General features: G+C 40.9%; 1 protein-coding gene across 1 annotated transcript; it reads right to left on the bottom strand.

The window, feature by feature from the left end:
* Window positions 1-261: 261 nt before the first annotated feature.
* LOC145955122 (uncharacterized) lies at window positions 262-762 on the bottom strand. The gene has a single exon (XM_083069828.1). The coding sequence runs from the start codon at window positions 760-762 to the stop codon at window positions 262-264; it is 501 nt and encodes a 166-aa protein (XP_082925954.1).
* Window positions 763-11,972: the final 11,210 nt, after the last annotated feature.

Below are 11,972 nucleotides of genomic sequence, written 5' to 3'. Positions count from 1 at the left end.
AATTCCGAACCTGCATATGATGCTCTTCCAGGTGAACTTCCGTATATTCTCCTTGGTGATCTTGGCGAGTGGGCATGCTTCCATCCACTTGGTGAAGTAGTCGATTGCCACTAGGAGAAATTTGAGCTGACCTTTCGCGGGGGGGAACGACCCTAGGATGTCCATTCCCCACTAGGTGAAATGCCACGGGGACATCATCTGGTGGAGAGCTTCGGGTGGCTGTCGATGCGCGTTGCCGAACTGCTGGCACTCTTTACATTTTTACACGTAGACTTGGCAATCCGATTTCAAGGTGGGCCAGTAGTACCTAGCTCGGAGTACCCTGGCTGCCATCGAGCGTGATCCAGAGTGCATTCCACATATACCTCGGTGGATCTCCTCGATGACATAAGCTGCTTGAGGTGCAGTCAAGCATTTGAGCAAAGGGGTGGAGATGCCACGCTTGAACAGTTCGTCTCTGACAATTGCGAACTTAGCCGACCTGCCCCTCATCTTCCGAGCTTCATCTTTATCCTCGGGTAGAATTCCTACCTTCAAGTAGTTCCAAATACTTGTCATCCACCCTTGTTCTTCGCTGTCGCTGGAGTTGACGACCTTGTCGTCCAGGCTAGGTGAGTGCAAGGTTTCTTGGATAATGGTCTGATGCTGTCCAGGGCGCTTGGTACTGGCGAGCTTTGATAGGAGATCAGCTCTGGTATTCTGATCTCGCGGTACATATTGTATAGTGAACTCGTCGAAGGAAGAGATCTGATGTGATGCCATGTGGAAATACCGCTGTAGAAGGACATCCTTGGCTTGGTATGTCCCGCTGCTGCTCCACCATGTGCTTTGAGTCGTTGTTGCAACTCACCCTTCGTGCTCCGAGATCATGGGCTAACCTTAGCCCTGCGAGAAGTGCTTCGTACTCTGCTTGGTTGTTCGTCACTTTGAAACCAAACTTGAGGGATTGCTCCAAAGTGACTTGGTTCGGTCCTTCCAAGATGATACTTGCACCACCACCCTTAGAGTTGGAGGACCCATCAACATACAAAGTCCATACCTATGGCTCCTCGACTGAGGTTGGCGTAAGTTCGGCCACGAAGTCGGCTAAGCACTGAGCTTTCAAAGTGCCACGGCTTTCGTATTGGATGCCGAACTCAAACAATTCAACCGACCACGCTATCATCCGCCCGGCGAGTTCTGGTTTTATCAGGATTTGCCTGATTAGGTGATAGACCATGGGCCAAGGGCCCAGTGACCAGAGCTATGGCTAGGAGGATACAGGAAGAGCTGGATCTTGAGAAGACTAATGGGCTTGTTAGGCCCAAGATAATCTTCACTTGGAATGCTCTATCATGAAGAGAAGGCCTAGTTCTATTTGTTCATATTGTACAGTTTATACATAGTCTATTGTATAGGTTATTTTTGCCTTTGTATTTGAGAGGCACTTTATTTGCTTTTTCCTATTATGTGTATATTGTTTTTAAGGTAGGTTACTTGGAGAGTTTAGCTCCATTTAACCTCCCCAGTTGACACATTCATTTTGTATTTTTTCAGTAGGAAAAAGGGGGTACATTTAGCAAAGCTTGAGGTATGACTAGTAATTGGGCCAGAATTGGGCCTAGGCTAAATTTTTGATATTGGACTCATTTTGCTCCTAATTTTTCATAGATTTGATGTAGCTAGGTCTCATCATCATATGATGAACCTAACTACACCAAATCAAGATTTTGCAAATTAAATCAAGGAGCAAATTAAGTGCAAAGCCGCCTAGCTCTCTTCATGGCCGAAATTAGTAGTTCCTTCTTGAGTTTTTGAAGCTTGCCTTGCAAGCTTCTAAACTCAAGTAAGGTAAGCTTACCTTACCATGGTTCCTAAGTGAACCATGGTCAAGGTTAGCTTCCCTTGCAAGCTTGCAAAAGCTATAGGAGTTAAGTAAACCTTACCATGGTTCCTAGTGAACCATGGTTAAGGTTAGCTTCTCCTAGAAGCCACCTCTTTTCTATATATTTGTAAATGCTTCTTTTGTAGACACTTTTGTCATATTTGAGAAATAAACTCTGAATTTTCTCTCTCAAACAAGAGTCACCAAAACCGTGAGCACCTCCACTCTAGGTTTCCCTCAAAGGTTCTTCAACCTTTGTTTTGGTTCCTCAATCTTCTACCCTAACTAGAAGTGGCCGAACCATCTCTTCAAGGCTTCTCCTCCATGGAAGCTTCTTTCATGGAGATTCAAGCTTCTCCAAAGGATTAACCTCAAGAACATTCGGTCCAAGCATGGAGGAGTTGAAGTTCATCAATCTTCTTCAACTTAGCTCCATCATTTTTGGTATCTAGAGCCTAGTGCTCTTGAGGTTATGTGTTCTAAATTTTTTCTTCATAGAATCCGTGTTGTTCCTTCCTTATTTTGTCTATAATTGTGTTGGCTGCATGGATCTAGTTTTAATAAAATTTTTTATGGATCCTATATGTCAAGTATGAAGTAAATGATTCATGTTTGCTTGTTCCTATTCCTTTGAATCATTTTCGGTTTTGTGCTTTAGGTATTCTTAACCTTGTGCGTTTTCAATTGTACTTGAGTCTCTCCATTCTATAACATGTGTCCGTGATTGGACAACATTCATATTGCATAGATTTTGGTTTTGAATCACTTGTTTTGTCCTAGTAAGTCATGTGTAGTCCTTTATATGTTGTAACTTCCTAGAATAGCTTGTTTGACCTAATTTTTGCTTTGTTTTTTGTGTCCGAAAATTATTGAATATTTTCTTGATAAATCTGAACCTTCCTATATGTGCTTTTGCTTTACATGTTTGAGTTCTTAATTTGCTAATAGTTCTAGCAAATTTCCTAGAGTTAGGTTTCTATTATGTCATATTAAAAGTTTTGTCAAATTAAATTGTAAACACTCTCCTATTAGGTTTCCTTGTGTCTTGTGTTGTGGCTGAAACTTATTGAAACTTTTTGGACCTTAAAACAGAACCAAAACAGAGTGTGAGTGTCCTAATTGCTTGATAAAAACAAAGAAACAAAGTGCTTAAAATTTGACCTAAAAAAAATACTACAAAATAGTGAAGCACTAGTGGAAAAACATACTTGTGAACACCTCTTGTTTTGTGTCATAATTTTGCTGCAGTTTTTCTATATTGAAACCGAGACATATAAGTACTTAAAAGGCATTGAAACTCCTTAACATACAAAGAAAAATAAGTGAAAAATAATTTGCAAAAGAAAAAGAAAGAAAATAGCAAAAGAAAAGCCAAAGGAGTGAAAATTTGAGAAAATATTGCTCTCGGTTTTGATCTATTTTGTGTGACATTTTTGTGTTGGTCCAGCCACATATTGTGTCTTGTTTTTGTTCATAATCTTAGCTTTTAATTTTGTAATCCATTCTAGTGCCTTTCCTAGGTTACTCTTGTGTGTACTAGCTTCCAAATTTGCCTTAATTTTTGCTTGTCAATTTGTGGAACTCTTTCTAGTTTTGTCTCATTTTTCTTCTACCACTTGGTGTAGCCATTCTAAATTGTTCATTTTCAGTTTTAGCACTAATATTCAGTCTTGAAGGTGGTTGAGTGCTTCTTGAAAGGTGTAGGAGGCCAAGGCAAAGGACATCCACTTGAAGGCTTTGGTGGTTGCTTAGGGAGTTTGTTCTCTCTTGGTGGCTAGGCTCTTGGAAACACCTAGAAGTGACTAACACCAAGGTTGCTTCTAAGAAGAGTGAAACACCTTGTGAGGCTGCAGTTTGGAGGCTGAATTGGAGCAAAGAAGAACAAAGCAAATTGTGAAAATTTTTGTGAAAATTAGAGATTAATTTAGTGACGGAATTTTTTTTGGTCTCTAAACTAGTTTTTCCTTACAAATCCGTGACTAAATTTGTCTCTAAATTAGTGGCTGATTTGTTTTCTTGAAATTAATTGCAGCCACTAACTTCAATTGAATGTGAATTTACATTTCATTTGAAGTGTGAATTTGCATTTCATTTGAGGAAAATTTGAATTTCATTTGTCTTGTAATTTTTAATTTCCAACCTTTTGTACAAGGCCTTTATTAAGGAGTGTCTTGGAGTACCTTTGGTGTAACTCCATCTCTCCTTAAGAGTTTCCATAGTAAAATCACGTGTAGTGCTTGTGAGAGTGGTCCTTGAAGGTCTTTGGTACCTCTCAAGCTCTCACTTAGGTTTTATTGCTTTAAACGTCTAGTTTAAGTTTTCTTGTCTTTAAGTTTTCAAGCACTTTATGTTTTAAGCAATTTATGTTTTCAGTCATTTAAGTTTTCAAGCAATTTATGTTTTCATGCTCTTTATGTTTTCAAGCATTTTATAAATTGTACACATAGGCACTTGCTTGTTATTTTCTTTAGAAAAGTTCTTTGTGAAAATTGTTTTGTGCAAGACAAAAGTACAAGGGGGTTTAGAGATTTTTACTTGAAGAGGCTTGGTTATTAAGTGGCTCTTTAGTAGCTCACCTCCCTCCAAAGTTCAATTTGTACTCTTAGACCTCTAAGTGCCAAGTCTAAAGCACTCCAAAACCTTATTTTCATAAAAACTATTTTTGTGTGAAAAATATCTCTTGAATTAAAATGTCTCAAGATTCCTCCCATAGTGAAAGTGATGGCTCTCCAAAAAGTCTTTCTTACATTACTAAAGAGCTCAAATCACTTAAACTATGGAAAAAGCAAGAGTCCATTCAAAGAGAGAAGGAAAGAATTGAAAGAGAAGGACAACTTGCTTATCTTGAGGAAGAGTTGAGAATTTTAAGGCAAGAGGAGGAAAAATTGAAAGAAGATATGAAGAAACATAAGAAAAAGAGTAGGAGCTCACATTCCCAATACACATCCCCTAATGAAAGCATGAATCAAGGGGATCACTACCAACATACTCCTAGGAGAACTACTAGGCCAAGGGAAGTCAAGGTTGACCTCCCACAATTCTTTGGCAAAGATGATGTGGAGTCTTATTTAGATTGGGAAATGAAGGTTGAGCAACTCTTTGCTTGCCATAGGGTAAGTGAAGAGAGGAAAGTACCTTTGGCTGCCCTTAGCTTCCAAGGGCATGCCATGTATTGGTGGACAGCCCTAGAGAGAGAGAGACGCCTCCACAATGATCCTCCAATTCAATATTGGAATGATCTTAAAAGTGCAATGAGGAGGAGGCACATTCCCACCTACTATGGGAAGGAGCTTATGAATAAGCTCCAAAGGCTCCAACAAAGAGACATGTCTGTAGAACAGTACAGGCAACAAATGGAGCTATTAATGATGAGGGCTTGTATTAGGGAAGAGGAAGCTACTACTGTAGCTAGATTTTTGAGTGGTCTTAATTTAGAAATAAGAGACCAAGTGGAGCTACTACCCTACAGGGACCTAAATGACTTGGTCCAACTTTGTGTAAGGGTAGAACAACAAAGAATGAGGAAATCTTACAAAAATAGCTCCAACTCTTCATTTCTAAAGAAAGATTCCAAGAAGGAGGGAAAAACTTTTGAAAGGAAGAAAACTTTTGAACCCTCCAAAAATCTAGCCACAGAAAAAGATAAGGGAAAGGGAAAGGACACTACACACACTAGTTCTAGGACTAGTGATATTAAGTGCTTTAAATGTTTAGGGAGAGGCCACATTGCCTCCCAATGCCCCACAAAGAAGGTAATGATCATGAGGGGGCATGACATTTATAGTAGCCAAGATGAGGTTACTACTTCCTCTAGTAATAGTGAGGAAGAAGCAAGTGATCAAGAGAAAGGTGTAGAGTCTACTTTTCCTTATGAAGGGGAGCTCTTAATGATTAGGAGACTCCTCAACAACCAACCTAGTGATACTCTATCACAAAGAGAGAACATATTTCATACTAGATGCAAAGTTTCAAACAGTGCATGTTCTCTCATTGTTGATAGTGGCTCATGGTGTAATTGTTGTAGCACTAGGCTGGTTGAGAAGTTGGGTTTAACTACTAATTCCCATCCTAAACCTTATCAACTCCATTGGTTTAATGAGGATGGTGATTTAGCAGTTGACCAACAAGTAAAGGTCAAAATTTCCATTGGGAACTATGAAGATGAGGTGCTATGTGATGTAGTACCAATGGAAGCTTGTCACATCTTATTAGGAAGGCCATGGCAATTTGATAAGAAAACCATGCACAATGGCCTTGCTAACGAGATTACCTTTACTCATAAGGAAAGAAAGTTTGTGCTTCATCCTCTTTCTCCTCAACAGGTGGCTGAGGATCAAGAACAAATGAAACTCAAAAGAGATAGTGAAAAGAGATTTATAAAAAAAGAAGAAAAGAGAGAAAAAAAAAAGTCTGTGAAACTTAAGGATAGAGAGGAATCTAGGGAGAAAGGAGTTCCCTCCCTAGAGGTCGTTAATCAAGAGAATAAAATTTCCAAACAAACCCTCTTGATTCAACAACCCTCTTATTTCCTTCTCTGTAAAGGAACTCTTTCTTGCACTGCCACATCTAGTGGACATGAGACTTTACCTAAGGGGGTAAAAACACTTTTAAAAGAATTTGATGATCTATTTCCTCCCGAGGGTCCAATGGGCCTTCCTCCTTCTAGAGGAATAGAACATCAAATTGATTTGGTGCCTGGAGCTAGCCTACCTAATAGGCCTGCCTATAGGACCAACCCCCAAGAAACTAAAGAAATTGAGTCTCAGGTCCAAGATTTGTTGGAGAAGGGCTGGGTTCGAAAGAGCTTAAGTCCTTGTGCTGTTCCAGTGTTGTTGGTTCCAAAAAAAGATGGCAAGTGGAGAATGTGTTGTGATAGTAGAGCCATCAACAACATCACTGTGAAATATAGACACCCCATCCCTAGGCTTGATGACATGTTAGATGAGCTTCATGGAGCCATCATATTTTCTAAAGTTGATCTTAAAAGCGGATACAATCAAATTAGAATCAAAGAAGGAGATGAATGGAAAACCGCTTTCAAGACCAAGTTTGGATTATATGAATGGTTAGTGATGCCTTTTGGGCTCACCAATGCTCCTAGTACATTCATGCGTCTCATGAATCATGTCCTTAGGGATTGTATAGGTAGATTTGTAGTAGTTTATTTTGATGATATTCTCATATACAGTAGGAGTCTAAGTGATCATATAGGACACTTAAGGCAAGTTTTTGATATTCTTAGGAAAAATCAACTTTTTGGAAATTTAGAAAAATGTACCTTTTGTGTAGATAGTGTAGTTTTTCTAGGGTTTATAATTAGTAAAAAAGGGGTTCATGTGGACCCCGAGAAAATCAAGGCCATCCAAGAATGGCCCACTCCTAAAAGTGTTGGAGATATTAGGAGCTTCCATGGTTTGGCAAGCTTCTATAGGAAGTTTGTTCCTAATTTCTCCACACTTGCCTCCCCATTAAATGATTTAGTCAAGAAAAATGTGGAATTTATATGGGGAGAGAAACAAGAAAATGCCTTCATAACTTTAAAGCATAAGCTTACTCATGCACCACTTCTAGCTCTACCAGATTTTTCAAAAACTTTTGAGTTAGAATGTGATGCTTCTGGAGTTGGCATAGGTGCGGTTTTGTTACAGGGTGGGCACCCTATTGCATATTTCAGTGAAAAACTCAAAGGTGCCTCTCTTAACTACCCTACCTATGACAAGGAGCTTTATGCTTTGGTTAGGGCCCTTCAAACTTGGGAACACTACCTTATTCCCAAAGAATTTGTCATTCATAATGACCATGAGTCACTTAAATATTTGAGGGGCCAAGGCAAGCTAAACAAAAGGCATGCTAAGTGGGTAGAGTTCTTAGAACAATTTCCATATGTGATTAAATACAAGAAAGGGAAAAATAATGTTGTGGCTGATGCCCTTTCTAGGAGACACACTTTGTTAATCTCCCTTGGATCTCAAATCTTGGAATTTAATCACATTAAGGAATTGTATACTAATGATCTCGAATTCAAAGAAAATTATACCCAATGCTTAGCAAAGCCTCAAGGAGGTTTCTATATTTCTGAGGGGTACTTATATAAAGAGGGAAGAATTTGTATACCCCAAGGATCTATAAGAAAACTCCTTGTTCAAGAAAGTCATGAGGGTGGTCTCATGGGGCACTTTGGAGTTGAAAAGACTCTAAGTTTTCTAAAAGAAAAATTCTTTTGGCCCCATATGAGAAGGGATGTTGAGAGGTTTTGCTCTAGATGTATAGCTTGTTTACAAGCAAAGTCTAAAGTAATGCCTCATGGCATCTATACACCCTTGCCTGTTGCTAACTCTCCATGGGTTGATATCAGTATGGATTTTATTTTGGGCTTGCCCAAGACCCAGAGAGGCATGGATTCTATTTTTGTGGTAGTGGACAGATTTAGTAAAATGGCCCACTTTATACCCTGCCACAAAATAGATGATGCAAGCAACATAGCAAGACTCTTTTTCAAGGAAGTGGTTAGACTTCATGGTCTTCCCAAAACCATTGTTTCAGATAGGGATACAAAGTTCCTTAGCCATTTTTGGAAAACTCTTTGGAGTAGGCTAGGAACTAAATTACTTTTCTCTACTACTTGTCACCCACAGACAGATGGGCAAACAGAAGTAGTTAATAGATCCCTATCTACAATGTTAAGGGCAGTCCTTAAGGGTAACCATAAGTCTTGGGATGAGTACTTGCCCCACATTGAATTTGCTTATAATAGGGTAGTCCATAAGACTACCAAAATCTCACCTTTTGAGGTTGTGTATGGTTTTAACCCTCTCACTCCTTTAGACCTAATACCTCTACCAGATTCTTCTCATTACTTTCATAAAGAAGGGGTATCTAGGGCTGACTTTATTAAGAAATTACATGAGAAGGTTAAAATTCATATACAACAACAAAATGAGAGAACTGCTTTAGAAAGAAGCAAGGGAAAAAAACCCTCATTTTTGAGGAAGGGGATTGGGTTTGGCTTCACTTGAGAAAGGAAAGGTTTCCTTCTCAAAGAAAGTCAAAACTCAACCCAAGAGGAGATGGTCCCTTCCAAGTCCTCCAAAGAATTAATGATAATGCTTACAGGTTAGATCTTCCTAGTGATTATGGAGTAAGTAACACTTTTAATATAAGTGATCTTATTCCCTTTGCAGGTTATGATGAGGAAGAAGAACCTACAGATTTGAGGACAAATCCTTCTCAAGAAGGAGGGGATGATAGACCATGGGCCAAGGGCCCAGTGACCAGAGCTATGGCTAGGAGGATACAGGAAGAGCTGGATCTTGAGAAGACTAATGGGCTTGTTAGGCCCAAGATAATCTTCACTTGGAATGCTCTATCATGAAGAGAAGGCCTAGTTCTATTTGTTCATATTGTACAGTTTATACATAGTCTATTGTATAGGTTATTTTTGCCTTTGTATTTGAGAGGCACTTTATTTGCTTTTTCCTATTATGTGTATATTGTTTTTAAGGTAGGTTACTTGGAGAGTTTAGCTCCATTTAACCTCCCCAGTTGACACATTCATTTTGTATTTTTTCAGTAGGAAAAAGGGGGTACATTTAGCAAAGCTTGAGGTATGACTAGTAATTGGGCCAGAATTGGGCCTAGGCTAAATTTTTGATATTGGACTCATTTTGCTCCTAATTTTTCATAGATTTGATGTAGCTAGGTCTCATCATCATATGATGAACCTAACTACACCAAATCAAGATTTTGCAAATTAAATCAAGGAGCAAATTAAGTGCAAAGCCGCCTAGCTCTCTTCATGGCCGAAATTAGTAGTTCCTTCTTGAGTTTTTGAAGCTTGCCTTGCAAGCTTCTAAACTCAAGTAAGGTAAGCTTACCTTACCATGGTTCCTAAGTGAACCATGGTCAAGGTTAGCTTCCCTTGCAAGCTTGCCAAAGCTATAGGAATTAAGTAAACCTTACCATGGTTCCTAGTGAACCATGGTTAAGGTTAGCTTCTCCTAGAAGCCACCTCTTTTCTATATATTTGTAAATGCTTCTTTTGTAGACACTTTTGTCATATTTGAGAAATAAACTCTGAATTTTCTCTCTCAAACAAGAGTCACCAAAACCGTGAGCACCTCCACTCTAGGTTTCCCTCAAAGGTTCTTCAACCTTTGTTTTGGTTCCTCAATCTTCTACCCTAACTAGAAGTGGCCGAACCATCTCTTCAAGGCTTCTCCTCCATGGAAGCTTCTTTCATGGAGATTCAAGCTTCTCCAAAGGATTAACCTCAAGAACATTCGGTCCAAGCATGGAGGAGTTGAAGTTCATCAATCTTCTTCAACTTAGCTCCATCATTAGGTAGTCGGTTTTGACGATAACCTGATGACTCTAAAAGTAAGGTCGGAGGCGCCGAGCTGCGGTGACGAGTGCTAGTGCAAGTTTTTGAATCGTCTGATATCTTTTCTCGGTGTCCTGGAGGACTCGGCTGATGAAATAGACTAGCGTCTGCACTTTATGGTTCTCTTGCACTATAACTGCGCTGATTGCGCCTTCTACCACAGCTAAGTATATGAGGAGGTTGGTTGTATGATACGGCCTCTGGAGGATTGGTGGAGTCGTGAGGAAGGCTTTGAAGCTCTTGAAAGCCTCTTCACATCGGTCTGTCCACTCAAAGTTTTTTGGCTTTCGTAGGAGAGTGAAGATGGGCCCTGCCTTCTCCGCGAGCTTGGGGATGAAACGGGATAGTGAGACCAACCTTCCTACCAGGCGTTGGACTTCCTTCACCGTTTGAGGACTTTGCATCTGGATGATGGCTTTGCACTTCTCCGGGTTGGCCTCAATCCCCCTGCTAGTAATCATAAAACCAAGGAATTTACCTCCCTGGACGTCGAAGACGCACCTCTCTGGGTTGAGACGCATGTTGTGTCTCCTGATCTAGCTGAACACCTCGGCAAGGTCGGCAGCATGACCCTCAGCTGAGGTGGTTTTGACCACCACATTGTTGACGTAGACTTCCATGTGTCTCCCAATCTGCTGGTGGAAAACCTTGTCCATCAGCCGCTGGTAAGTGGCCCCTGCATTTTTTAGACCGAATGACATCACCCGGTAGCAGAAGTTGGCGTGGTCGGTGATAAATGACGTGTGTACCTCGTCTGGTAGGTACATCATGATTTGGTTGTACCCTGAATAAGCATCAAAAAAGCTAAGGAGGGCATGCCCGGATGCTCCATCGACCAGTCTATCGATACTCAGTAGGGGATACGAGTCCTTGGGGCATGCTTTGTTCAGGTCAGTGTAGTCGACGCACATGTGCCACTTCCTCGAGCTCTTCTTCACCAAGACCATGTTTGCCAGCCACGTGGTGTACCTGACTTCACGGATGAATCCTACGTTCAGTAGCTTTTGCGTTTCGGTGACGATGGTCTCCCGCCTTTCACCACCGACCTTCCTCTTTCTCTAGGCGACTGGCTTCGCCTCCTTGTGAATTTCCAACCTGTGACAGATGAAGTTAGCATCTATACCTGACATGTCGGCACTGGACCATGCAAAGAGGTCGGTGTTTTTGGAAATTTCAGCTTCGAGCTGTTGTCGTAACTCCGGGTTCAATTGCCTGCTGATTTTTGTGCACTGGCCAGGGAGCTTCCCGATCTGGAGATCGTCAAGCTCGTCGATGGGGCTCGGTCGTTCATCATGGGAGTCAGACCTTGGATCGAGGTCAGTGATATCCACATGGGTGATGTGAGCCACTGTGGGGTGATCACTCTTGCAATGCTCGCCGGATGGAGAGATTTTCAGACTCTCGGTGTAGCACTGCCGGGCTGTCTTCTGGTTTGCCTTGACAGAAATAATCTTTCCATCCTGGGAATTTCATGGTGAGGTGCGGGGTAGACACCACTGCTCCAAGTTGGTTCAATGTTGGCCTCCTAATGATTATGTTGTAGGACGTGTTGGCTTCCACGAGGAGATATCGGACCACAATTCTCTTTGTGTCGGGAGAGGTTCCGAAGGTTGTCAGTAGGTCCACATATCCTCGAGTGTGTACTCGCTCTCCTGCAAAACCGACTAGGGGCTTTGTGTGAGGTTGGATAAGAGAGTGAGGGATATCTAACCTGAGGAACGTCGGCCA

The sequence above is a fragment of the Cajanus cajan genome, chromosome 2 (assembly GCF_000230855.2).
Source record: "Cajanus cajan strain Asha chromosome 2, NIPB_CcT2T_4, whole genome shotgun sequence".
NCBI lineage: Eukaryota > Viridiplantae > Streptophyta > Magnoliopsida > Fabales > Fabaceae > Cajanus > Cajanus cajan.
The sequence above is the reverse complement of the archived record's forward strand: the minus strand, read 5'-3'. Positions and strand labels throughout refer to the sequence as shown.

Bases quoted from the DNA above. Each gene is read 5' to 3' on its own strand.
- LOC145955122 (XM_083069828.1), bottom strand. From the start codon at position 762: ATGGCATCACATCAGATCTCTTCCTTCGACGAGTTCACTATACAATAT.